Genomic DNA, 25737 nt, shown 5'->3' on the forward strand with positions numbered 1-25737 from the left:
CTCTTCGTGATTTGGTTTTTAGTTTTCTTTCTTCTTTGCTACTAGCTCCTTGTTTATCCAAGGAGAAATCAAATTCACTACAACTGTAAATGTAAATGGACTGTACTTGTAGGAACTAAAAATTCACACACACACTGTTTATACAGGCGTTGCAATATGGGGTTCACTGTCTTGCCCTAGGACACTTGGACATGCAAACTGGAAGAGCCAGGGATCAAACCACCAATCTTCTGAGTAGTGGACAACCTGCTCTACCTGCTGAGCCCCAGACGCCACAATTTCTTTAGTGTTTTAACTGTGGAAACATACAAATTGTAATACAGATGGCATCTCTTCAGCGAGTTACTTTAAGCAAGTTTGAGAATTTTCTCTGCCCTGTAGGACGATTTGGGAATACACTCCTAAATGACATCAAACCACAGACCTGCCATTATCATGCATCAGGCCCAAAGTGCTAATCTCTGTTTGTTCACATGGTGTCTAAACCAAATGAGGCTCTGAAAGCATATCTGAATCAAATGGGGATGTTTGTGTATGACAGGGATGGGCACTCGTGGGCCAAGGAAAGCCAACAGTCTACGGATTTTATTCAAACATTTCACCCCAGCTGGTGATTTCACTTGTTAGTTTCTCTCTCTACTTGATGGAGCGTTAATCAGTGAAGTCAGCTGGTGGAGTCTATGGTTGGAGTGAAAACCTGAAGGCCTCTGTGCCACATGGTTTTCCATTCCTGGTCTGTGATATTCCACTTAAGATTAATCAAAAACCAAACCAAATTCTGCTCTTTGGCCAAATGTGCTCAACAACACAGGAAACGGCAATATGAAAGGTTTCCTCAGACGTGCAGCCATAATTGCCAAATGTTTCATCTTTTTAAAAGCAAATAGAGTAATTACATTAACATCCCAGTACAAGCCACCATTAGAATTTCCTTTGTCTGCAAGCCTCACTGGGGTTCCAACAAGTGCATTAACCTAACAACTCTTCTGTAGTCATGCTCATGATTATTCTTCCTCAGAACGTACTGCTGCAGACTCTAAACAGCCCCCAGAATTATCACAAAACAGCTCCTTTGCCTCCCTCAGCAACATTTCTTAATTTTAGTGGGCGAGGTGGGCGGATATTTAATAGAAAATATCTTCCCGAAACTGTAATGATTCATCGAGAACAGCAGGCTGCACCTCATTTCTGCGTTCCACTCCCTCTTTGCAAAACTCATCCTCCTCTCTTCCGCTGTCCAAATCCTATCAAGCTGTCATTTCAAAGTCCGGTGTGATTTGGGCTTTGCCCCCGGGGTGGTGCACAATTAAAGCTCCGCTTGGCCCAAATAAGGGACACACAAAAACTGCTGGCACCTCCTTAAGGCTTACATCATGCCTATTTTTTCTCTCTCCCTTTCTTCAGACTTCTTTATCTTTGTCGCTGTCTCTCCATCTCTCTCTCTTTCTGTCTTTCCTTTTCTCTCCTACCTCCTGGTTCTCTCTCATTTCTCTCCCTCCCTCCGTTTAATTTCTTTATCGTTTTAATTATTCAAAGTAAATTTTGCCTGGCAGTTATCCTGTTTGTCCTGTCTCACTTGGATGAGAAAACACCAGCCGCTAATTGACCAATTAGGCCGGCTCCAGATGACATCATTGTAACTTGTATGAAGAAACTTTGCTGCAGCCATCGAGCCAGAGGCAATGCAGTGCATCTCGGTCCGTAATTGAAGTATGCCCCTAGGCTGATTTTTATGTTTTCCAAGATTGAACACTTAAGTGCTGCTTTGTTTTTAATTAACTGAACTAACTGGCAAAGCATCTTTTCAGTACACTGTGTTTGTCTTTTGTACGATATATGATATCCAGTATAGTCAGTTGTATCTCAGTGTGTGTGTGTCTTAAATTGCGCAACGTACAAAGAAGTTCACCAACAGCCTTTGTCCATATGTCTGATTTAATCATAGGAAATATTCCACACTACTCAGACTTTGGTCCAACACGTAGGTAGCAAATTCCGCACTTTTGGCTAAACTGGGGAGCTGTAATTAAAGGTAAAGAAGTATTTGTGTGAGTTAAAGAAGAAAATATGACACAGTTTTGTTTTTTTTAATATCCAGAATTCTTTGTACTTTAGATCTCAGATCCTGAGTAAAGTCAGAATATTTGGTAAATTATTTTTGCTGCGTTGGCTCTGTACTCCATCAAATAGTGTTATTTTACAGTATTTGTACTGACTATGAGATAAAAGATTTACATACATACCTTTTACACATAATCGTCCAATTTTAGGGGCAGAAAGCAAGTGGACAAGTCATGAAGTCAAATAAAGTCATTATTTTAATATTTGGTTGCATATCCTTTGCATCATCAACAGACACGTACCATGGTGATGCACTGCCAGACCTTCACTGCAGCCAACTTTAATTCTTTTTGCAACTTAAGTGGTGGTCGTGCATTTGGAGGTCGACTGAATTTAATTTTTACAAAGACTGACGTTCGTGTGTGTGTGTGTCCTTGCTTTTCAGATCCACGTCTACAGCATAGAAACGGGCAAACCTGTGGTTTGTGTCGGCAACTCGGTGGGAGATTTTACTTGCGTTGACCTGAGAGACGGCCCTCCTCACCTGCTGGTGTGTGGAAACAAAGATAGGAGGTGGGTCACTTGAACAAAAACACACACTTTCGCGTAGATGAAGAATACACGAGATCAAGCACAAGGATAGAATCTACCAGTACTGACACGCTAGGTATATTTCTCACAAACGGTTGAAACTGAGCCAAGAACTTAAGCTGAAAGGAGTGTCTGTTAAATAGTTTTTCCACAGTGACAACCACTGAAGGAGCTACTCGGAAGCTGAGGCTAAAGTACTTGCAGTGGAGAACAGGTGTTAAAAACGTGTGTGTAAAGACGAGGCTTTATTCAGTGTGTGCATTATTCACTCTTCTCTCTGTTGCCTTGAAACACAGAGCCTCTGAAAGAAGACACATACTCACAAGTGAGGCGTTTTGTTCTTTGTGTTGAATTGAGATGTCTGCCTGTCTGTCTCCTCTATTACCTGGGATACTATACAAGAAATAAATCTGGCCGTCTCAATCATCATCCAGCGACAACGCATACGTCCATGCATGTGCACGTGCTTGCCACCTCGCTAACCTGGCTCCCCAGATGAGGAAAAGACACATAAAAGAGCCTTTCTCGTCTATTCTGCACTTGTTAGCGGGTGCTACGGTGCATGAGCTGGCAGGAAAACAAAAAAACCTGGCGCGTCTTTTTCCAAAGCTGCCCCTGCTGTTTCTATTCAGCACCAAATCCATCTGGCTGTTAAGTACTTGGCTTAAAGTGAAAGAAGGACCATATCATATTGTTTAGGTTCAGTTTCCCCCCCCCCTCTTCTTACCAGTTCACGACTCTTAGCAACTGTTCAACAAACAGCTCTGTTAAAGCTGTTTTTGTCAAGTGCCAAATGAAAATGTTCAGCATTGTTCTGACTGAAGAATTGAAATGGATGTTTTCTTGCCAGAGCATTGGTGCAGTCTTTATCCAATTCCTTTCTGCTTTACTTTTGGTACTTTGCTTTCTGATAGATGAGTAGTTTTGTTCAGAGAGACTCCCACACCAGCTTGGCTCTTGGCCCCAGCTGATGCAGCGCACAGTTGAAGACAAATGGAAACGGTGGAGACTGAGGGACAGTCGCTGATCTTGGCCCACTGACAGGGTGGCTCAAGGCCAAAGCCTAATGCATCCCTTCGTTTTGTCCAAATGATTTTTGTCCCTCTGTTTTTTGTGAGATCCAGGGAGCAAATGAGGGGTCGTGATAAGGGCTGTTTGGAAGACTGCCACATCTGTTCAGACAGGAAAGATGTGTGGGCAAAGAGCAAAACTGGATCCAATAATAGAGAGGAAACAAATAGTGAGTGTCATACCTGTGGTTATTTCTGTACTGTGCGTACTGAGACCACTTTGCTGAAGTCTTGGACTTGACTTAACTTTGTCCTGCTAATTTAAAGACTTGAAAAAGTTTTCAACTTGAGTTCTACATGGCTCTAGGGATGGCCATGTTGGTCTTTTCATCAGGGTCCACCACTTGGGTCCAGAATTAAGTGTCTCAAAAACAATAGGATGGAGTGGAGTGCACTTTTGTAAATTTTTTTGTTTTCCAGATGATGAATCTTAATGACGTTTCCTCTAGTGCCAACACAGGGTTCACATTTGTGCTTGTGAGTAAAATGTCTCTACTCACTATAGGATGAAACACTGTGACATTTTGTACAGAGAATCATGTTCATCCTCAGAGATGAACTTTACTCTCTTTAATGATCCCCTTACTTTTCATCTAGTGTCATCATCTCGTCAATTTTTTTGACCAATCCTTTGGTCAGCCTCAGCTGTACTTTTTGACAGTTGGCAAATATTAGCATGCAAACACGCTAAGCTAAAATGTGGTGGACATGGTAAACATTATACCTGCTAGTATGCTGATGTTAGCCTAAACGCATCGCTGTGCCTGAGCAGAGCTGCCAGCATGGCTGTAGTGTAGACTCTTAGTCCATCCCAGTTTATCTCTTGAATGATGTGTTTTTAGCCATAAAAACAAACCTGTATAAAATGTAATGCTCTTCAATCTATCAAGCAATTTATTTGATGCACAAAGTGCACAGTCCTGTACACATTTTTCACCCCTTAGTCAGTCATTTAAAAAAACATGTCTTGAGGAACAAATTGAGAAAAAATGTTTTTTTGAATTTGGCTGATCTTGGAACAGAGAAGGATACAGGTGGTCTTAACTCACAGGTCATAACTGCAATGTCTGCTGAGCAAGAAAACCTGTTACAAGGTTTTGCGATATTGTCATTATGCAGTGCGAGACCATTTGGGATCCCCAAATCACAGATTTGCATCAGACATAATCCTCAGTGGATAATGATTAATGTCTCATCTAGCTGTAGGATACTAACCGGCGCCTCTCCCACACTTCTCTTATTAGGCAGGGCTCCTCCTGATTAATGGAGAGGAGTCTGGCCACTGACAGCTCACTGAAGACAGAGCTGCCTCCAACATTAGATTTATGGTTCCCCGCGGTCTGCCAGTAATCTTCAGTCCTCATTGTTTAAATGTGTGCTTCCATCACGTAATGCCACTAAACAGGCAAAACTAACTGCAAACAAGTCCACGGTGCCCATTTAACTCAGAATTTTAAAAATGTTTGGAAGCGGAAATAAAATCTGCCTGAGTCCCCAAAGTGAATTTGATTATGGTAATGAAGTCTTGGAAGAAGGTTGGGCATGGATGCTTTCAGCTGCAATAAAGCCACAATGACAACAGATGGAGCTGAAGGTCCCCTGGGCTTGTGTTGCTCATGAAACCCAGCAAGCAGAAATCTGCTGTTACTGCTGTTTATCCATAATAAATACTAATACTTTAATAATAATAAGAAAAATATCATAAAAGAGCATATAACACTTTTTTCAAAGCTGAATTCAAGAAGTTCTTTGTAGGAAGGATTGAAAAACAAAACAAAAACATTTTTAGAATAAACACATGGACATAAAAATAATGGACACATTTAATAGAAAACCAATCAGAAATCAAGACACAATTACATGAAAAAAAAAAAAAGAATTAATTGAATAAATTAACATTTTAACATTTTCATTTTTCACCATACTGCATAAATATTTTTGGGGGGTTTGTACCTGTACCTTTTAATAATTTGCTTATAGACCTGTATTTGTACCAGCTCTAATTAGCACACCCTTTATTCACATTTTCTGTCTTGTTTATTAATTTTTTATTCACCAATCTCTTCTCCATGTTTAGATGTTCACCTGCTTTATGTTGATCTGCTCCTATCTAAATTCTGTTATATAGTCTTTAGCCCTTTCCACTGATCTGCTCTTAAAGTACTTCATTTGCTACACAATAGATTTTTCAAGCCTCATATAATGTAAAGCTGTTTCATGTGTAGTCGGTTTCTGGCTGTATGCTAGACTTCATATCTTCTCCATATTATTATACATTCATTCTTTTTACTGGTCTCATATCCAGTGGAAGCGGCAAATATATCTGAGTGGAATAAGACCTCCCCCTTGCTAATCCCAGATTGGAGGACATGTATTATGAGAGGATGCTGGTGACTGGTATCCTTTAACTCTGTCTTAAATTTTGTGGACTGGAAAAAAAAAAATTAAGATTGTATGTTACTATTATGATAATTATTATTATGTCTAATATTGTATTTGCTGTCTGGCTGTTATGGGTGGGGGTTCTGCTATTGTGTTTTGTACTGTTTCTGTGTTTAAAAACAACAAAAAATAAAAACTTAAAAAAAATAAAAATATATATTTATATATATCTATCCTGGTGTCGGATAGAAGGAGATGAAATGGTGTGATATTTGGATAAGCCCGGGGCAGATAAGGCCGGGATTGTCTTTGGTCTCTTGGCTGGATGTTGAAAAGTTCCTTCAACAGTGAGAATAGTGCCTTTTGTCTGCAGATGAATGCACTGTACTGTACTCCCTCTTGTGCTGTCTTGGGAGTCTTCCGCCTCTGTAAGCAGAAGTGAAATCCAAAATGACCACGCTTCACTAGAAGTGACTGATCCCATTGTACTCACTTTGCGTATCATTCTTCTATTGGACTCATTGGAAATGCAAATATAAAACTTACATAGTGTTACATAGTATTTTCAAAAATGACCAAACAACCTCTGGCCTATAAACACATAATTCATCATGTTTCTTAATTGACCTACCCAATTGCAATATGGCAGAAAGTAATCAACACTTTTTCCAATAAATTAAAAGCAGCATTTGTTCCTCTCTGCTGTGATTTAGGGTGAGGGTGTTTGACCTGCGAGCCGGCTCTTCTGTGGTGTCCCTGTACGCCCACCACCTGGGTGTCACCTTTGTGCGGGCAGACGACTGGAAGATCGTGAGCGGCGGAGGCGAAGGGTTGGTGTGTGTGTGGGAGATGAGGATGGGAGCGAAGCTGTGGGAGATGCACAACAGGTGGGATTTTCTTTCGTCTGAGCCACAAAGGAGATCTCTCAGCAACACTGAATCACATCTATTTTTGTAATTTGGCCTCTCTGTTAGTTTCTTACACATTACAGTTGTGTAAGGCGTGTGCCTTTAAGATTAGAGTTAATTGAGACATTTATAAACTCCATTGACATGATGATTGTAGATATTTAGATTTCTTCTCATTGTGGCCTCTTATTGTTCTTCAAATTATTAAATTCCACCAGAATTTAAATTTTTTTTTAGATGTAGTATAGTTCCAGACATTTGCCTCAAGAACCATTTGTACAAAAAGACAAGAATATGAACGTAATAATGCTTTTCTGTCTTGGCTGCAGACATCCTGTAAGGCATGTACACTTCAACACCAGCACCCTGGTAACCGCAAACATCCCCGATGACAAGTCGCCACGGGGGGCCTGCATCACAGATGATGACCTTACAGCTCACCGCAGGTCACCGATCTCCCTCCCACGCTCTTCTTTTTTTACCTCCACTTCCCACAAGCTTACAGAATCTCTGAAATACTCTGTGAATTGACTGCTTTTCTGTGGGTAAAAGCAAATTCAACCTTGCAACATTCTTAAGGAATAGTTTGAAATTTTGGGAAATATACTTATTTGTATTCTTGCTGAGAGAAGATTGATGCCATTCGCATTTCTGTACAGTAAATATGAAGCTACAGCCATCAGCCGGTTGGCGTAGTTTAGCAATAAAGACTGGAAATGGGGAAACAGGTGACCTGGCTCCAAAGATGACAAAATCCACCTAACCAGTACCTCTAAAGCTCCTAACCCTAAATCTTGTTTGCGTATCTGGTCCTGTCTGAAACAATCTGATTTATAACCCCCTGTAAAACCACACATTTTTGTTTTGCACAGATTAAACATATGAAACATGTTAGTCAGCAATCTTTCGATTGATTTTACCAACTATAAAGGCGGTTTCCAATCTTCATGCTAAGCTCAGCGTTTCCCAAAATGTTAAACTATTCCTTTAAATGGAAGTTGTTGTCAAAGTAAAGTAATACCTTGTTAATACAAATGGGATGGCGGCTAATCTTGGCTGAACATCTTTCTCAAAATTGGGACATCCCAGACAACCGGCTGCTCCTTAAAAAGTTGCATGCTGCTTTGTAGGCTTAAAATAAAAATAAAATCCAACTAACTGAATTAAGTCTAAATAATCCCACTGCTTATGTCAGATAAAGCTGCATTTTGCTCAACAGATATGTCATTGGTTTAAACTTCAGAATGATCAATCTCTGCTTAATGTCCTACTCAAGCATCAACTTTGAACAATTTTCCAAAAAGAGAAATAAGCTATGTCTCTGTTGTTGTTGCTGATAGAAATGGTTTTATCCTTCAGACACAGAGGAGTCATTTGCCATTACGACTTCTCTGAGGACGCGCTGTCACAGGATCACATCCTGCCCATCTGCAGGTCCGACTACATCGAATCGCACGGCTACAACTACAACATCAGCCTGGCAGTGCCTTACGACAGGCTGTCTGGCTCCCATGCGTCCCACTGACGTGTAGTTTTCCAAACTGCATCTGAACGGACAATAGAAACTTTCACCCTCTCCAAACAGTATCCTTTTATTTAATTTGTTTTCTTTTAACATACTAGAAAAATCAAGCTTTTTGAAAATGTAACATTTCACTGTATAATTAATTGTTGTGTAATTTAACAATGTTGAATTCAGCAGCCCAGATGTTGCACAGGATCTCAGCCTTGTAAACCATTAATTAATTAATTTTTAATTGATATTTGGCTTCCTCCTGGATATGATTCAGTTCCAGTGTGCAACATCACAGCAATAAAAGACATCATATTTCTACCTCATTTACTAAATAAGATTCTTCTTTGTACATGTGTTATAGGTTTCTTTAAAAAACACTTTACACATCCATTTTATCACAATGTCTTAATTATTTTATTTTTATTATTCATGAATACAATTCAGTGCAAAGTCTGTAACAAATCATCTTAGCGGGTACTAGTGGTCAAACAATAGCAGATCTTCATGGTAGAACAGCAGTGGCTGGTTACACAGTCTCAGGAACAGATAAATAAAACCTGGAACTATTCTGAGGCTGCAGAGGAATTCTACGTGCCTGCAGTCTAGTGTTTTGGATGTTAGCTTATTACAGATGACCCATGAATGCCAAAGCAGCCACTGAGCATGACTGACTTCATCTGAAATGTGACCCTTTTGAAAGTACAAAGAATCTTTCCCATTACAAGCTGGTTACATAAAGATTTGAACAATAGCAGGAGTATAGAGAGAGGTGGTGTGTTAGTTTGAAACCTGATACGACTGCTTGTAGTGTGACAAAAGCTGGGAAATAAATCTCTTTGAAATGTAACACTTGCTACTCTTAGGATCACAAAGCTTTAAAACTGAATTAAACATCCTTTGATACTTCCACCATGAGCAGCTTTATAATTTGTATAAAAATGTAATTACAGTATGGCATAAGGTATATCGTTATTTCCCTCCATCCAAAAATATATTAATGTGTATCAAAAGCATTTGGCTCCATTACATTTAAAAGGACTGGAGAGGTTCTGCTAAAAACAGCAGCAACATAAACATTTATATAAAAGAAGAACTCCTTCAAGAGGCCAATTTCCCACAACGCATTGTCGTGGTGTTTACATCCAAAAAGCGAATGTGCATCCTGGACTCCATTTCAAGTCCTTTTAAAATCTGTGGGTTAGATAACAAAATGCTGTCATAAGTGACAGAAAAGGGTATTTTCTAATCAGGTGGAACATAATGTTGGAAAAGTGCAAACCTGTTCAAAATGCTCAAATGTAATTCCCTCATAGAACTCATCCGGGGCCTAAAATGATAAAGAGACAAATGAATGTGTTACTTTGCTGCAGATATGCGACTGTGAGAATTTATTTGAACAGTTTGCTTCTGCTAAGTTCCATTACCATGTGGGGCACATTTGTGCTCGCCACTTCCAACATGGCAGCATCTGCTATCGCCTTGGCAGTTTCGTCTTCAATGGCTCCGCTTTGTGACAGAAGCTCCTCTACTACCTTGGATGAGAAGACCGCTGTTAGTCTTTAAACCCTCATTGGCATTTAAACGGCATCAGTCATAAAGCCACGTGGGACAACTTCAGAGGTTGACAGTTTCAAATGACAGCAAGAGGCAAGACAAATTTAACTTAAAACCATCATCGGTACTGTATACACAGCATGCACATGATTAGCTACTCAGCTGGTTTTGAAGACTTGCTTGTTCAGTGTTCTCTAGCCAAGCGCTCACTCAGTAAGTTCAATCCAAATCATTTGCTCAACACCAATGTCTTTGTAAAAGGAAAAAAAAAAAAACTACATTTAAAGCTTGCTTTAAGCTTTGTTTTCATGAGAATCATCAAAAATTATATAATTCATCACTAGCATAAAAGCTAATCTGAATAACCAGTAAAATCACATTCTTGATCCATCCCTATCATCTCTCTTCCATCTAAAAAAAACTGCATCTAAAATGAAAACTTAAATGCTGTTAGTAACTTCCCCTCCTCTGCCTACACTCTGCTCCAGTGCAACATTCTCTTTCAATTGAAAATCAAAACCCCTTCAAATCAAGGAAGCAAGATGGTCTTTTTTTTTTTTTAAATGAATAGTTCCTAAAATGCAACCTCATCTGAACTTTGAAGAACTTATAGTGAATGTGTGTCTTATTAAAGTTACCTGTGATATTTCCATGGCCGCAAAAGAAAAGGGCGAATTAAGTTATAAGCTAACTGCTCAACATGTTATTAGTTCTTAATGTCACTGCAAGTCCAACTTTGCATTAATAAGTTTAGATAACAGCAACATAGAGCCTGTTAACTTATTGTATTTGTATTGCCAGCTAACTGCTAGTATGATGAGAACATTGAAAGTTACTGCACCTCCACAGTGATTATACCTCTTCTCAGGACTGTATGGGTGTGGGAGTGATTGATTTACTCTCGTGTTACGTAGCTTAGATGAACCTGTTAGGGTAGGACAATTTGAACCTAACAATTTTGAAAATAGATCCAGTTTTGTGACATGTCATTTTGAGATTGGCGCAAGCATTTTTTAAAAACTTTAAATGCATGGGTGTGCAGGACCTTTTGCTGAAAGTACAGATGTGCATTTTGTGGCTATATATATATATATATAAAAATTCTCTTATTCATAATGGAGGTCCAATTTAGTTTAGATAATACACGGTCACGTTTGTTTGTTTGATGCATTTAATTCCACATACCATTTTTTTTTTTTTTTTAAAGTATGACGTGCATCAGATGAGGTGAATCAAAGTGATGGGCCACTCTTTACTATTGCAACTTTGTAATGCAGACTAACAAGTAATGTACATTTACATAAACTGTTTATCTTGTGCAAATGAATGAATACAAAATTTGTTTTTAGAGAAAATTTTATGTTAATTTTGTGTATAAAAAAAATAAAATATAGCACACAATGCGTCAGACAAAGGCTGGCATGGTTAAGTTATCTTACCTTCCTGTACTCCGCCAGAGTGATGGTGCCATCATTGTCCGTGTCATGCATGTTGAAAAGGACTGGGAAGACAGAACGGAAGGAACTTTCCATCATCAAATCACAGAAGACAGGAGGAAGTTGTGATTAGAGTAATGTTTATAAAGAGATAAGAGTAGAATAACTAAGCAGGTCCCCTTCTGGGCATTTTAGAACCACCACTGCTGAGTGTAAAGAATCACACTGAGGTCACAAAACACCTAAAAAAATGCCACTACTTTCATTCACAGTGACATTTGCAAGATTCAGTCCTACGACCGTACTTCATGTTCAACAGTCCTGTGGCACTAACGAGGAAAAATAACAATTTGCTTCCTTGTCCAACGACATTTCGTCTGTGCTGCCGATGTTATTTCGGGACAGTCGATAGAATGTCAGTGTTAATGTCGAAGTGGCTCCTTTTGCCCCCCCCCCATGCCATAAAGTTCCTGAGGAAGAAATTTGTCACAGTGACAGGAGGGAGAGTTGTGTTGATTTATGATCACCCAAAATAAAAATAAAATACAATGTGTCGGGAAGAAAAACATTCTGACACAACAGGTGACAGAGAAACACATTTCCGATTAATGGTGTGTGTGAAGCCAAGCGGGACTGGCCATGATCAGTCTTGAGATACCGCAGGAGACAGACACGCTTTGTAGTGACGTCTGGTAATTATCTCCTTTATCAAACTCTTGTTCTTTAGGGTTTTTGTGCTACAATGTTTAGCCCCGGGGCTAAAAATATCTTACTTAGAACAAGAGAAGCAATGGCCTGACGAAAGTAGGTTTATACAAGGAACTTGCTTTGGTGTTCTGCTTAACAATGAACACAGTGGATAAACATGTATTACTGCAGGTGAGGAATCACAAATATATCAGGCTAGATTTCTACACAGAGCCTTGTATACAGCAAGGCCTCCCAACAAAAAAGAATGCAGGGCCCTCTTAAGGCCCCTATCGTTCAGATTATTGATCAATTTATAATGCTATTGTGCTTTAAATTGTTCACAAATGCAATTTTGTTTTAGGTGCCACAAACCAACTGGCCAGAAATATACATTGTGCTTTCAGGGACCCCTTTAGTGTATCAGGCCTTGGGGACAGTTGATAAAAAGTGGAAAGATTCCCATCTGTCCACTTTTAACACTCTTTCCCTGGAGTTTGTAATAAATTCTCAAACCACACAAGGCAGGTTGAGGGAAAGATACACCAACAATGTGAATTCAAATTCTTTCTTCCTGACATACTTCCTGGAATAGATTATTATAAAAAAACTGATATGCTCTAATGGTATTATGATATCTGACGCTGAATTTGGGTCCCGACTCTGTGTCTATGATGATCACATTCTACCTGTGACCTTACAGGCTCCAGTGTGACAGCTGACATGCAGTGAGGAATCCAGTGCTCAAACATGTAGCTATCCATCACCACAGTCTTTGTGGCATATCTTGGGTGATAAAGATTCTTTATCAGAGACAGAGGAGAGAAAGCATAGACCAGGAGCTGGAGCTCCAAACATGAGAATCAGCCAATAAGTATATCTGGTTCCCTTGTATCTGATAAGGGTTATTAAAAAGGTAAATGCAGTGTCTTACAGCGAAGCTTCTCTTTTCTCAAAGCTTCCTTCTCCTCCTCCGTTGTCTTCAAGGTTGGAGGGCGGAAGTGGGACATGACCATGAGAAACTGCTCGAAGCCAATCTCCTCGAAGGAGCCCACCTCATTTTGATGCTGGTTCCTGGGTCAAATAAGAAATCAAAGTTTAGGCATTAAAACCAATTCAACCAATGTGGATTTCTGAATGTTTAAACCAACACCAGTATTTTCTCAAGTTCCCATGTTATAAATAGATGCAGCTTGCAAGTATTGTGGTTTTCAAAAAAATTTCTCTCTACATTTGCCTGGTGAAAAATCCTGAAAATATAGAATTCCCATAAATCATTCCCATAGAGTCTTAAAAGTGTAATAAATGAAACCATACCAAAAGAGGTTTACTTATGTTTACTTGTGCATTTTTGCATATGGACCCTTTAGGTTTACATGGTACACCTGACTTTTGTGCTTATGAACAAAAGTCACATGGACTGGCAGACCAAATTGTGGTTTGTCCTGTTAAGCAAGGCTTTCAAAAGTATGGGGAACTGCCGGTTGTAAAATGTCTGCAGCTGTCTCTTTATAGCCACATGTCCCTCAGTTAGATGTTGTTTTTTTAGTTAATGGATGGATTACATATTTTGATTTCACAAACTTGAATGAAGACTGAAAACCCACATTACCAGCAATCTCAATGCAATATATGCGTTTTCTACTGCCCATGTTGCAATGGCATTGTTTTCATTTGACTAAACAGAGAACACAACAGAAGTAAAGCACTAAACACTCAAGAGTTTGATTAAACCAGGTTAAAAGCATTTTAGAGTCAGCAATCAACCGAACATAGGCCTATGTCTTTAGACTGTGGGAGGGAACTGGAACACCCATACCTAAATCAAATCCTTTCATAGTAAGGGTGACCCACTACACTTATTCAATGGCAGGAGATAGATACCGTAGGCCTTTAAAGAAATCAAACCACTCATGTATGCAAGTTAAATATGAAGCTATCCTACCGCCGGCTTGAACTGATGTTGAGCTTAATTTAGCACACAGACTGAATAAGCTCTGTCGAATGGTAACAAAATCCACTAATCAGCTCTAATTAACACGTTACATCTTGTAAAATATTTCCAAAAACCGATGTGTAAAAAGTAAAAACATCAAGTTGTGGTAAGCTAGCAGCAGTTTCCCCCTCGTTTTCAGTCTTTGTGCTAAGCTATGCTAACCATGACATGAGAGTGGCATCAATCTTACTCTCGGCGGGAAAGCGAACTAGCGTATTTTCCAAAATGTCCCTTTAATCAACACTTACAATTTCATTGCAGCTTTTTACAGCTTATGCAGCTGTTATCAGGAAGAAACCTCCATCATATTAAACAGTAGAAAAGCAGATTTCGTATTTACCAAACAAGTATGTTGAGAAGGGTCATTGCTTAGACTAACTGACTTGATTGATTGTGAATGTTACTCTTCAGATCGTATAATAGGGGTTTGGATTTGAAAGTGTTTTGAATATATTAACTCAACTTAAAATGGACATTTGGCAAAGTGTGTTGTATTTGACTGTACCCACCTTTTATCGAAGAATGCTTCAACAATTTGTTTTTTGATTGGATTGTCAGCTAGGGCTGGTATGCTGTCCAAGTTTTGTCTACTGCAGTGCGACAAGAGGAAGTCCATTATCATAAAACAGACATTAACATTAAATGTTATTTATGGGAGGTAACATGAATAGTTACTCTGTCTGAAGGTAAACTGTTAACCTTCTATGTACAACATTTGTTTGACCGTGTGTCTTTTTAAAAGGAAAGGAACTTGTGATGTATCGCTACCAGCATGCCACTTTGGCAATTATGTGTTTATACACGAGTGAGTGTGTGTGTACAGTACGTGTCAGCTCTGTGTGCCTGATACATTGACATATTGTATTTTCCTAATGTGCCTGTGTTTGCATTAGTTCAGCCTGCGTCTCTCACCATATGTTGTCTTTTGTTCCGACTGAAAAGGCTGGATGGCTTCCTTTAAAGTCACATTAAACAACAGCAGAACTTTGCCACAGGTGCAGTATTTTTAAATTTACATTTTACCTTATAGTGTCTTCCTCTCCACTCAGCTGCTGGAATCTTTTGTGAAGGTTTTCAACCTGCTCCGGGGAAACTGAAAAGAAGCAGACACCGACAAGATTAAAGTATTATAATGACACACCCATAATTACTCCAAACCATCAATCAACAGGCTTCTTGCACTCCTTCAGTTTTTTTTTTGTTGCTGTTTTAGGGATGTTCAATATGCAATTACATGACAATAAACAGAATATTGTACTTACTAAAAAGATACAATCACTCAGTTTCTTGGTTGCTTTCTGAATAATGATTAAACTGTGACACTTGTTTTTATTAAAAGGTGCAGCTCTACTATCACTTTAATGGAAAAGCAAATACCCTGCGCACCAGTGGGATTGTATTTTTATGCCATTTCAAAGCGTTCCTTGAATGATTAACTCCCTGCGTGAACTAGTGGCCGCACACTGAAAGGTTTAAACATCATAATCTGGTTCTGCCTGGTGCCATATCAAGGCGGGTTTGGCATTTCAATTGTTTCGGTACACACGTGTTTATTTTCACCTTTCCCTTATGCTGCTAAGTGGATGTTTGCAGTAGCAACTGTAGCTGAGGAACATGCAGAGACAGGCTATAGCCTCATGGGTGGTGTTGCTATTGCAGTCTGTGCAGGATCAACAGATTAGCCAAATACAAAAGAAAACAACAACTGAATATGTGGTCTGCATGCTCAACCAGTATAGCCCTTTTAGTAAAATGAAACATTTTATCAGAGTGCTCAGAAAAGAGTCCATAAAAATACCACACTGAGCACAGAGAGAAATGGGGTCAAAGCCCTACCTTGAGGTAAGAAAGGCAATAAAGCAGGTCCAAGTCTCAGCTGTGTACAGTAGGCTCAGTCTGGGATGCAAAACTTATTCATGTTGCTGCCTCTCTGCATGCAAAAACTTTGCACCAGCATTCTAAAAACAGATCTACTCACTTCTGCTGTTTGGCTGCTTTCTATTTCAGTTCTTTATTGAACTTCTCCCCCGCATTGGAGAAGCCTTTATGATGCGCTTAACGGACCAACCCATAGCAAATTGCACAAAAAAAAAAAAAAAAAAAACAGAAAAAAGAAAAAATACCCATACAAAGTCTATTTATGGAGTGGCTTGCTTACGTAGATATTACTGTATAATAGATTATTAATAAAAACTTTCAGGTGTTGGGGTGAATCACAGATGTTACATTTAAAGCTAAACAACTTAACATTGTTGACTTATATCGCTTTCACTGATCTCAGCAGCATTGGCCTTAACTATCTAAACTCTTAAAAACTTTTGTCACAGGCTGGTACGACGCGGATCGGGTTTCCTTTTGTGCAGTCAGTTATCATCCATTATTTAATCCTTGACGACAGCTGCACCTTTGCACCTCGACAGTGAACGATTTGACAGCGCCGCACACTGAGTCAGCAGTCATGTACTTTATTATGAAAAAAAAAAATAAGGTTCCCAATGGTTTTGTCTTACTTACATCCAGTTTTATCCGCCAGGTCTTGGTACTTGTTTTCGGAGCGCGTCTGCGAGGCTCCCATCGCTGCTGATCCACCGGTGGTGCGTCAGGATCAGACTTCTGGTCGGACTGCACAATCTGGATCGACTGGCTCTACTTTTCTGTGCTGCTGCTTTATCGCGCTGCTATCGGCGCCCCACGCAAGTGTCTGCTGCTGGCGTACTGGAAACACCTGGCATCCTCAAGGTCCTAAATCCATGCAGCCTGTGGATAAATGACCCGCCGTCTTCCGGTTTCTTATCAGTTTTCTGCAGTAAATCGTGGGTAGTTTTGCCTAATATAAAAGTGAAAGGTTCAGTAAAATAAGTCAGAGAGAAGCTAACTTGACACGCTTTATTTTTTGTAATTTCCTCAAAGCTCAATCATGTCTGTTTCAAGTCAGTTGTGTGGTTGTTATTTTCCCCATTTCAACAACATTGATGAGCTGTAACATCCTACACGTTTCACTTGTAAAGATACAAGCAAAAAAAAAAGATAAACTAGAAATGTGAAAGTTAAACTTCCATCTAAGTGCATGGAACTTAGTTAAAAGATGGGGGAGTAAAAGTTAATTTACAAAGTCTTTTCTGTATAGTCTTGTGGCATTGAAACTGGGGAGTCGGACTATACTGGGAGGGGAGGGGTCTTGTTTGACTGTTAGGCTACTGGTGGGTGTGCTCATGGGTTGGGGAGCTCTGGTTAAAGGAGCATTCCTTAGTTTTTAGGTAAAGGGAAATGTACAACACCCGGATACCCATCCTGAACTAACTCATCCACTTGACTGTTTACTTAAAATCTATGCTCCTTTTCCTTCAGCCTGTCTATTTATGTATTATTCTGGGTTTCCACACTTTTTCCAAACTCAACTTTGTGGCTGGATTTGAAGATCTTGCATCCTGGATAATGGCAGTCAATTATCAATTCACAATTTGAGCTTTGTTTTCACAACAAATATATCGAAATATGTGTAAATATAAACAGTAACCATCTTTACTACATGTGTCCAGACTGTTTTGTATTTTCCAGCACCTTTCCAAACATGGAAATGTTATAATAAATTTTTCCATACCTGCACAAACATCTGACTGTCATACAAAACCACCTTTGTGAATCATTTCTTGTTATACCAAATCATCAGTTTCTGAAATACTGTATAATGGCTGTATTTTGTTTTTGTTTTTTTTTTGTTTTTTTACAAAAACCTGTTTACTAACTGGACTGTGACTTGAGAATGGATGAACAGTAATTGGTTAGTATGGGTTGGCAGGGTGTTGGGCACAGCTACTTTACTACATGGGCATGGCTTGGTGGTTGTTTTGGTCTGTGGCAGGAGCTGGGTCCTGGTTCCCAGAGCCAGGTGTCAGTCTGTGGTAAAGCTCCTGCACCGTGCCTAAAGTTTCAACCATGTCCTCTGGGTATCGTGTCTGCAGTTCTTCGTTGGCAGCATAGTGAGTGTCGGCAAATTCGGAGAAGTAGCGTCCCACCTCCGGGTGGCCAATCTCCAAGGGGGCTGAGTGGGGCTCCAGGTTCTCTGAGGAACAACAATGGGAAAAAAGGACATTCTGATGAGATAATGCACATAAGGTAACCTAATTGTACAAACAAGTGAAGAAAAGAAACTTTACACAAATTGTCTCTGTCATTATTAACACAAGACCAGGGGCCTGTACCACGAAGCAGGATTTCAGCTCATCAGGTAACTTCGGGGTTAACCCTGGGTTTTCAGTACCAGGACAGTGGTTCACTTCTTACCGGGGTAGATCGCCATGGTAACTTATGCTGAACGGCTAACCTGCTCTGGAGCAGGTTATGTTCCAGATAAGAGATCAACTCTATAAATATGCCGCCTACTGACAAATCAGCTCTCTTGGAAAATGACATCACTTTCTGTAGAAAATCCCAGACTGTTTTTAATGTTTGCTACGGTGATGTGGAGAAACTTTTGTATAGCGATATCATCCTACATAGACTAATTGAAAAGCCTTGTAAGCTACTATTGGTACAGGTTTTACAGTAATCCTACTTACTACTATGTGTTTCATATTTTTTTATTTGCTCCCAGTCCGTTTCACACAGCCTGTTGCAGCAGTTAAAATAAATGGGTTTAATTTTTCTTAGAGACTGTAGTCATGTACTGCCCCACCTTTTGCGATGTGGGCGCAGGTAATGAGGTGAGTTTTAAGTAGCCTACATATTGAGATTCAGTCTTTCAACCACTATTTGAGCACATTTTATGGCATGAATGGAGTTTTCATTTCATTGCTTTATGAAGACAATTTTGAACAATGTTTGGAACACTTGAGTGTGTTAAATGAATTAATCTCATTTTTGAAGTTGAGAATTTCTTAAAAGTTAGGTGAAACGACAACTTACTCAGTGCCCAAGGCATTCACTAACTCTGCAATTTTCTGTCTCCCTGCATGTGTCTGCTGCAACAGTGCTATTTAGACTAGCCTATGTCGTATTTCTGTGGTGTTGATAACCACCTTTGTGGGACCACTTCTCCCAATTGCGATTGTTAGGGTTAGTGAAGCCAGATAACGAAAAGATATCCTGGGTATGTTGAACTCGCTCAAACAGACAGCTCACATATCAAAATATTTAGTTTATCAAGAAAACTTCAAACGTAATTCATTTTGTCACGTCTTATCAGTCCCTGCAAAGCAGACTGAGCAGCCGATGAGAGCACAGGGATTGATCAATAAAAATCCTCCCCAGGGTTTGTAGAGAACAGAGCCTGCAGGTGAATGCTGAGGTGGTGAAGAGTTCAAAGATAACACATACAAACAATGAAAGCTGTGTAGCAGCAGCAGCAGCAGACTGAGCAGGTAAGCACAAGGGAATATATGAGCCAGTCTGTTAAGTCACAGAAAAGAGGGCCTCGCAGCACCACTGACGTGTTTCGCCTGGAAACAGCTTGCAGACTTTCATCTATTGCAATGATGACCGCCAATCTTACCGACTAATGCATTAATAGTCAATACTTCTGGATCAACATAGTTTGAACTTCACATAACAATATTAATATGACAGTAGGCTAATCATCTCATGTGACGGGGATTTATTGGCCCCACCTGCAGTTAGAATGGATTAGCAACATTTTACCATGTAATAGTTTGTCTCTATGCAAGTATAAGAATTTCATCTCATCAACAATCTGCTTTCTTTTTATTTGTTCTTGTAATTACCTTATTCTTTTATGCTCTAATTTCATGCCATTTCTGCTAATTAAATTAAAGAGACACTAATGACTTGACATGAAACCAAGCTGCTGCATTGCATTTGAAATGTTGTCCCAAGTAAGTAGGTATACTATGTGCCAAAAGTATGTTTGCATCATTAGAGTGGTAGTTTTTAGCAGTTTTGGCCTGTGACCCTCAGAAATGGATTCTTGTTGCACCTTTTCACAAGAGTAAATAGACACAATTGTGAACTTGACAAATGAATTTTTCTGTATCTGGCTATTTCACTTGAGTTATTACTATTTTGTGCCCATGGGCATTTATCAAACTCAGTCATCACACAGCCTACAAACTTTATATTATATTTTTTTATCACTATGCTGGTGTATATGATCCATACCCTGTGCTGCGTAGCGACATGTTCCGTCCTGTACGAGGACGTTGTAGAAAGGCTGGTTGGCGCCATTGGAGAGCTGCTGGACCCTCATGGTGGTGATCCACTCCTGACTCATGGTGCACTTTGGGTCCCAGCCGTAGATCACACAGTTATAACCAGACCTGGTGGAAGAGATGGAACAGGACACATACACTTTAGTATTCTAAGACATGGTATAGGAAGATTGAAAAGAGACATGTTAACAGAGAAGAGGGCTGCTGACTCACCTCTTGTGTTTCATGATGAGGCCGACCGAATACTGGACCTCCAGGTGTTCTGGAGCGCTACGCTTCTTCACCTCAGGCGTCACAGGATGTTTCTTGTGCTGGATGTGCTCCAACGTGTGCTGCACCAGGTAACCCACTGCCCCATGCTGGGAGGGATCCAACGCCTGAATGTGCTGCAGGATGTCTAGCACCTGGGACAGAAGACAAACATCAATTGGCAGTGTAGTTAGGTAAAATACTACGAGCCGATTAGGAAGTGTGTTGTACTTTAACAACTACTTGTATTGTTTCATAGCATTAGCATCAGGTTGCGTGTCCTGACCTTTTCTGGCCAGATGCCCAGGTGGAAGTAGAGGCGTGCCTGAAGCAGCAGGTACTGCACATTATCTGGGTTTATAGTGAGGTAGAGGTCCAGAGAGTCTCTCAACAGCTGGTAGGATTTCTCATTGCCTTCCCTGAAAGAAACCACAAAGTGCAGGTGAAGAAGTTCAACCATTACATTAATTTAATTCTAGCAACCATCAAATGCTTAAATATTTATACAGTTTATAGAAAACATTCAACATCCCACGCCTTAGCCCTTTGTCAACCCTCCACCAACCTCTATCCAGCAGACGATCTTTAATAGTGACAGACAGACAGTGTGCAGTGTCGCTTACCCTCTTTTGCCAATGTTAAGCAGGTTTCCCACCATCCTGAGTAGCACCTCTGTGGTGCTGATGGCACTGTAGTAATCTGCCGTCACCTGGTGGCCAATGAGGTACTCACACTCCTTGGCTGTCAGCTGTTTGCCTTTACCAAAGGCATCGATGTAGACAAAGTCATAGATGTCCTCACTCCTGCAGGAACAAAGTTCAATAAATCTAATATGTAAACCTATTTAACAGACATCCATTACAAACCGTGTCTCAATAGGCAAATGTAGCTTTTTGTTATGACCCAGCTAATTTCTACAAAAAAACTGAATGAAGGATGAATAGTTTGACTACTTAAGACTAGAGAAGGATAAAACGGTTCCATTTTCACTGGCAAATATAAATGCCTTTTAATTTACTTGGCCAACTGGCATGCATCACTGTACTCACGCAGTATTTCCAATATGGTGGACTGGAGCAAGTTCGCAAAAGTGTGGCAAGGCTTCACAAAAGACAGTGGTGATACAGCAATAGCATGACTGCAGTGTAGTACAATAATGCACTGCTTTTGATGTCCCCTCTTGTAATCATAATGCCCCAGGATCAGGCTGATGCGTAGGACATCCAATTCAAATAAAACAAATGCAAAACAGTGAACATTCAACTTGAAAGATAAGTGATAAGAGTAAAATACAAATATCAACCGTTCTACCTTTTACCAAAAAGACACGCAAAAATACCCCATCATTTGACAGATTTGACTGTTTATGGCAGCCAATTAAAAACAAATCAAAAACAAGATGGATTATGCTTGAAACATTTTCTGGTTTCTTTTCAGAATGGGAACTAGGTTTTGATAAGGAAGGAAAATGGTAAGCAGAATTGGATTTAATAAAACACAAACAAGATAGTCCTATAAAGAAGGAGCCAGGTTCTCAGTTGCATTTCTGACAGATTGCTAATAAGACACAGTGTGATGTGTAATCAGTGAGGACAGCAAGTCATTATCTCTAAGGCTGTGTAGGATACTAGACAGTTCTGTGCATTGTACCATTTTATACAAAGATTTAAATCCATTGACCAATCAAATGGATGCGATTGAAGGAAAACAGCCCAAAGAATTGAGTACTTGGCTCATGATAGCTAACTGATCATTCAAGCTTTGCTATCCCCCTGAAATAATAAACTATGTGAATGACACTCTACTCTTAGACAATGTTAAGAGGAATTTGAGAGCTTTTCATTTCAAACCTTACCCTCTTGGTTTTTGGCACCAGCGCAGCAGGAAGTGATTGGGGAAGTTGACAGGTTCCACCTGAACACCCAGCTTCCAGGCTAATGTCATGTAGAGGACAGAGAGGCTTATGGGAATACCTGTACGGCGTAGTAGCACCTAAATGAAGAACAAGAAGGCCTCGTCAGTTCTAAAATTAAAATGATTTTTTTTAAAATGAGTGTGGCTTCAAATACACATCATTTCAAAGAACATCTACCTGGTGGATGTAAGAGTTGAGAGGGTTGTAGTAATCAAACTCGTTGCCTTTGTACTGAAGCTGCTCATACAAGACAGAGTTTAGGGCACACACCACCTGCCTCTGGAGCTCAAAGTCCTCTACGACAAAACAGTCACCTACATCATACACAAGAAATTAAACTTCTTAAGAACTTAGTCTGAAAGGGAAAATGTGGATTTTGTGCAGATGACAGCTGCCCCACATATACTGGTATTGATTTTCTTTTCCCCAAACTGTGCTGGAAATAGAAGCTTATGCCTTCTGGCTTTAAGTGTTAAGTGCTGATGCATTTGTGGGGGGAAACTGGGGCAAAGGACATAAGAAAAAACTAACAAAAACTTAAGGCCCCAAAAAAACAACTTCTCATTTGGCGTTTTGCTAGTTTTGAAAGCTCACCTTGAGCGATGCGCAGGCTGGGGTGAGAGGGGTTCTTGATTCTCAGCATCTTTTTCACTTTTTCTGCGATCTCATCCAGCTGAGCTGATATGCTGTTCAGTGTTACATCAGCAAGTGGGTTACAATACTGATCCACCAGTACAGCACCTGGAAGGGTAGACGAGACCAAGAGAGAGAATGCATAATGTAAAGCTGCTTGTATCAACTTAAAAATTAAAACTGAAGAAATGTAAATTAAATGGCGAAATGCAAAAGGAGTTATACTGCTTCTTTTACAACAAATACTATAAAAAAAAAAAAACACTAGGAAACAAACTGATACATAACCATTTGTATATAGATATCTAAGCTAAACAGGGCACAGTGCCACGTGAGCTGTTTGACATGAAGTCTGTATTCATGCCTCACCTTCTATAGCTGATTGCTGCTCTGCAGGCTGCTGCAGGAAGGTCTTCAAACTCTTCAGGATGTTCTGCTGTCTTAGGAAGTAAAGGATTTTCTTTGCATAGTACTTCAAGGTCAAGCTTTTCCTAATGATGGGTGCAAAATGGGAGAGAGACATTATGGGTGAGAGCGTGCAACACAACAAAAGCTTTCATAATAGAGGATTAACAAGATCAACACCCAAACGGATTAATGATTGCAGAATGCGCTGTGTGGCAACTATTGAGGTTTTAGTGTGGGCGCAGTGTTGCTCTCACCTCTTGTCAGAGTTGAGTATGAAGAGGAGCTCATCTTCACAGAAGTGCTCTGGCATCCCAAGTGACTCAATCTCTGCAAAGCTGTCTCCCAGCACCTGGCCAACGCAAGGCTGAGTTACAGATATCTGGGTTAGTTTGGAACATAGAAAGCTGACATTTTCTTGGACAAACATGCGCCCACACAGACCACACACACAAAAAGGCCAGTCAATTCAGAGACAAATAACTATGATTTTTGTTATTCAAAAACGGTACATCTGTGATACCTTTACTGATCCAACTAATGCAACTGGATGATTTTGTCATTCTTTCAGATCTAGTTAATGTATTTAATCAAGTCTATAATAACTACACAAATAATAATATTATGGTATTGTTCTTGATTGCTAATGCATTACTTACGACTTCTGTGAAGAATCTCTTTGAGATTGATTCCACGGTCCTTTGTATTTGTATACCAACTCTGTGGCGTGTTTTGTATTCTCTGAGCCAGTCACAGCACTCATTCTGACGATAAAACCTCTGCAGTCTTGGCCATCTGTTGATGAAGGCAGTAAAATTGTTATTTCTGCTAATAATAACAACAACTATATGGCATGTATTTGTACCCATTTGTCATCCTGCAGCAGACCTGGTTTTCTCTTTGCACGAAAAAAGCAATCAGGAGAGTAACGGCCAAGTCAGTCAGGGGGAGGAGGGCTTAGCTTTTTGACAAGAGCTGCACTCTCCTTTAGTTCACAGGCTACATGTAACATTCAAGGTCACACAAATTAATGTTTGGCTGTTCTGGGTCAAATTCAGTATACGTTTTAACTTTTTAAAGCAAACAAGCTTCAGAGGTCTCTGCATAGCAGGAGCTTGCCACTGGCCTGGCGTGATGATGAATTTGGTGCATCAGCAGAATATCAACGGCTTGACAGCTGTGCTTGTGAGATGCTGTAAACGAGCCCACCTTTAAGTCGACAATGAGCGATTTCGGGCTCTAAACAAGACACATAAAAAAGGAGGGGAGACCCGTTTCGGTAGATGGTGGTGAAAAACCAACAGAAGCCAAAACTCAGAAAAAATACCACAAAATAAAATCATAGCACCTGAGTTTGTACTGGTGTCCCCAGACCTTCCCCCTTCCATGGCAAACGTCGTGTAGCCGCTTGCAGCAGCAGGAAACGTTACAAATGTCGACATGTTTGAGGACAGGGAAGCACAGGATGTGTTCGAGCAACTCGGTCGGCAGGTCGGTCAATTTTTTTGTCTGGGGGTCGGGGATAATCCCATTTAGACTTCGTTGCCCCTCTTCAGCAATAGACGTCGCCATCTTTACTGTTTACCACGATTACCTCATTGCTCAGGCACCGCCCATTTATGGCGCAGGGGGCAGGGCTGCGGGCTGGGCAGGGGAGGGAGAGTGCAGCGTGATTGGTTGTTAGGTCAAGAGGGAAAGGGAAGCTGTGTTATCTTCAGGCTCCCCGGATCCTCCAGATTTGATTTCATTTCATTTTTAAAAACTACAAAATAACATTATTTTACAAAGAGGAATGCACAGTAAATTTTAATAAACTCTAGTGACGAATAGATCTGCCTTCTCATTATGAATATGTGGTTTTACCAGGGTTTTACAAAGAAAAGAAAACTTCTGACACTAATTGTTATTTTCATTTCTTTTTTTATTAAATTGTCAATCACCCTCTCGATTAATCGTTTGGTGTTTAATATGTCAGAAAATGGTGAAAAAATGTCCATTACAATTTCCTAAAGGCTCAACATGATGCCATCAATTTTCCTGTGTTGCCTGACTAACAGTCCAAAACTAAGGGTATACAGATTGCCATCACATAAAACACAAATAAAAGCAACAAATTCTCACAATGAAGAAGGTAGAATTAGGGAATGTTTGCCATTTCTGCTGGAAATAT

At 39.9% G+C, this 25737-nt stretch overlaps 3 protein-coding genes across 7 annotated transcripts in view; 1 reads left to right on the top strand and 2 right to left on the bottom strand.

Annotated features, from left to right (window-relative positions):
* Positions 1–9437, top strand: part of fbxw8 (F-box and WD repeat domain containing 8) — a 23885-nt gene extending 14448 nt beyond the window's left edge. Inside the window, exons 8-12 of one of the 2 annotated variants that reach the window (XR_006822644.1) lie at positions 2507–2634; positions 6818–6991; positions 7342–7458; positions 8372–8596; positions 8712–9437. Coding sequence is in view for 1 of the 2 variants with exons in the window: in XM_046036112.1 (XP_045892068.1) it covers positions 2507–2634; positions 6818–6991; positions 7342–7458; positions 8372–8537 (585 nt within the window). In the remaining variant the exon portion in view is untranslated. Of the gene's footprint in view, positions 1–2506; positions 2635–6817; positions 6992–7341; positions 7459–8371 lie in introns of both variants that reach the window. The other variant, XM_046036112.1, reaches the window with a different exon arrangement.
* On the bottom strand, positions 8919–16921 carry tesca (tescalcin a). Of its 2 annotated transcripts, none has more exons than XM_046036119.1 (8): positions 16716–16921; positions 15225–15294; positions 14711–14788; positions 13140–13279; positions 11522–11583; positions 9953–10060; positions 9808–9855; positions 8919–9719 (listed from the first exon to the last, which is right to left on the bottom strand). In XM_046036119.1, the coding sequence occupies exons 1-8, from the start codon at positions 16774–16776 to the stop codon at positions 9627–9629; spliced, it is 660 nt and encodes a 219-aa protein (XP_045892075.1). In that variant the 5' UTR covers positions 16777–16921; the 3' UTR covers positions 8919–9626. The 2 variants fall into 2 exon arrangements, with proteins under 2 accessions (XP_045892075.1, XP_045892073.1); XM_046036117.1 differs by having other exon boundaries at positions 14711–14791.
* Positions 16922–17073: 152 nt separating this feature from the next.
* The window catches only part of fbxo21 (F-box protein 21), a 10675-nt gene continuing 2011 nt past the window's right edge, over positions 17074–25737 (bottom strand). For 2 of the 3 annotated variants that reach the window (XM_046036115.1, XM_046036114.1), the window contains exons 2-12: positions 24227–24362; positions 23825–23934; positions 23532–23653; positions 23124–23270; positions 22707–22843; positions 22470–22606; positions 21238–21417; positions 20901–21033; positions 20579–20769; positions 20316–20473; positions 17074–18264 (exon numbers count right to left, since the gene is read on the bottom strand). In XM_046036115.1, the coding sequence (XP_045892071.1) occupies positions 18023–18264; positions 20316–20473; positions 20579–20769; positions 20901–21033; positions 21238–21417; positions 22470–22606; positions 22707–22843; positions 23124–23270; positions 23532–23653; positions 23825–23934; positions 24227–24362 (1693 nt within the window). In that variant the 3' untranslated portion in view covers positions 17074–18022. Of the gene's footprint in view, positions 18265–20315; positions 20474–20578; positions 20770–20900; positions 21034–21237; positions 21418–22469; positions 22607–22706; positions 22844–23123; positions 23271–23531; positions 23654–23824; positions 23935–24226; positions 24363–24915; positions 25170–25737 lie in introns of those variants that run through there. The other variant, XM_046036113.1, reaches the window with a different exon arrangement.

Source organism: Micropterus dolomieu, linkage group LG21, assembly GCF_021292245.1.
Source record: "Micropterus dolomieu isolate WLL.071019.BEF.003 ecotype Adirondacks linkage group LG21, ASM2129224v1, whole genome shotgun sequence".
In the NCBI taxonomy this organism is placed as follows: domain Eukaryota; kingdom Metazoa; phylum Chordata; class Actinopteri; order Centrarchiformes; family Centrarchidae; genus Micropterus; species Micropterus dolomieu.